This window comes from Merops nubicus, unplaced genomic scaffold, assembly GCF_000691845.1.
Source record: "Merops nubicus isolate BGI_N331 unplaced genomic scaffold, ASM69184v1 scaffold38982, whole genome shotgun sequence".
NCBI classification, from domain to species: domain Eukaryota; kingdom Metazoa; phylum Chordata; class Aves; order Coraciiformes; family Meropidae; genus Merops; species Merops nubicus.
This window is the reverse complement of record NW_008593548.1, coordinates 1,081-1,303: the sequence shown is the minus strand read 5'-3', so window position 1 is coordinate 1,303 and position 223 is coordinate 1,081. Positions and strand designations below refer to the sequence as shown.

Genomic DNA, 223 nt, shown 5'->3' with positions numbered 1-223 from the left:
AGAGCGGCAAGTTCGTGGCCCTGAAGAACGTGCGGGTGCAGACGACGGAGAACGGGCTCCCCTTCAGCACCATCCGCGAGGTCGCCCTCCTCAAGCGCCTCGAGCACTTCGACCACCCCAACATCGTTCGGTGAGCAGTGACCCCACCCTGTGGCCTCCTCCGAGGCCGGGGGTGGGGGCGGAGGACGGGCCATCTCCTGCCCCCCAGCTAGGCCCGGGGCGA

The 223-nt window shown here is 69.5% G+C and overlaps 1 protein-coding gene across 1 annotated transcript in view; it reads left to right on the top strand.

Moving 5' to 3' along the window:
• Positions 1–5: 5 nt before the first annotated feature.
• The window catches only part of LOC103768333 (cyclin-dependent kinase 4), a gene marked incomplete at both ends in the record, with an annotated part of 1,155 nt that continues 937 nt past the window's right edge, over positions 6–223 (top strand). Inside the window, one exon of the mRNA XM_008935475.1 lies at positions 6–130. Coding sequence (XP_008933723.1) covers positions 6–130 — 125 coding nt within the window. The remainder of the gene's footprint in view (positions 131–223) is intronic.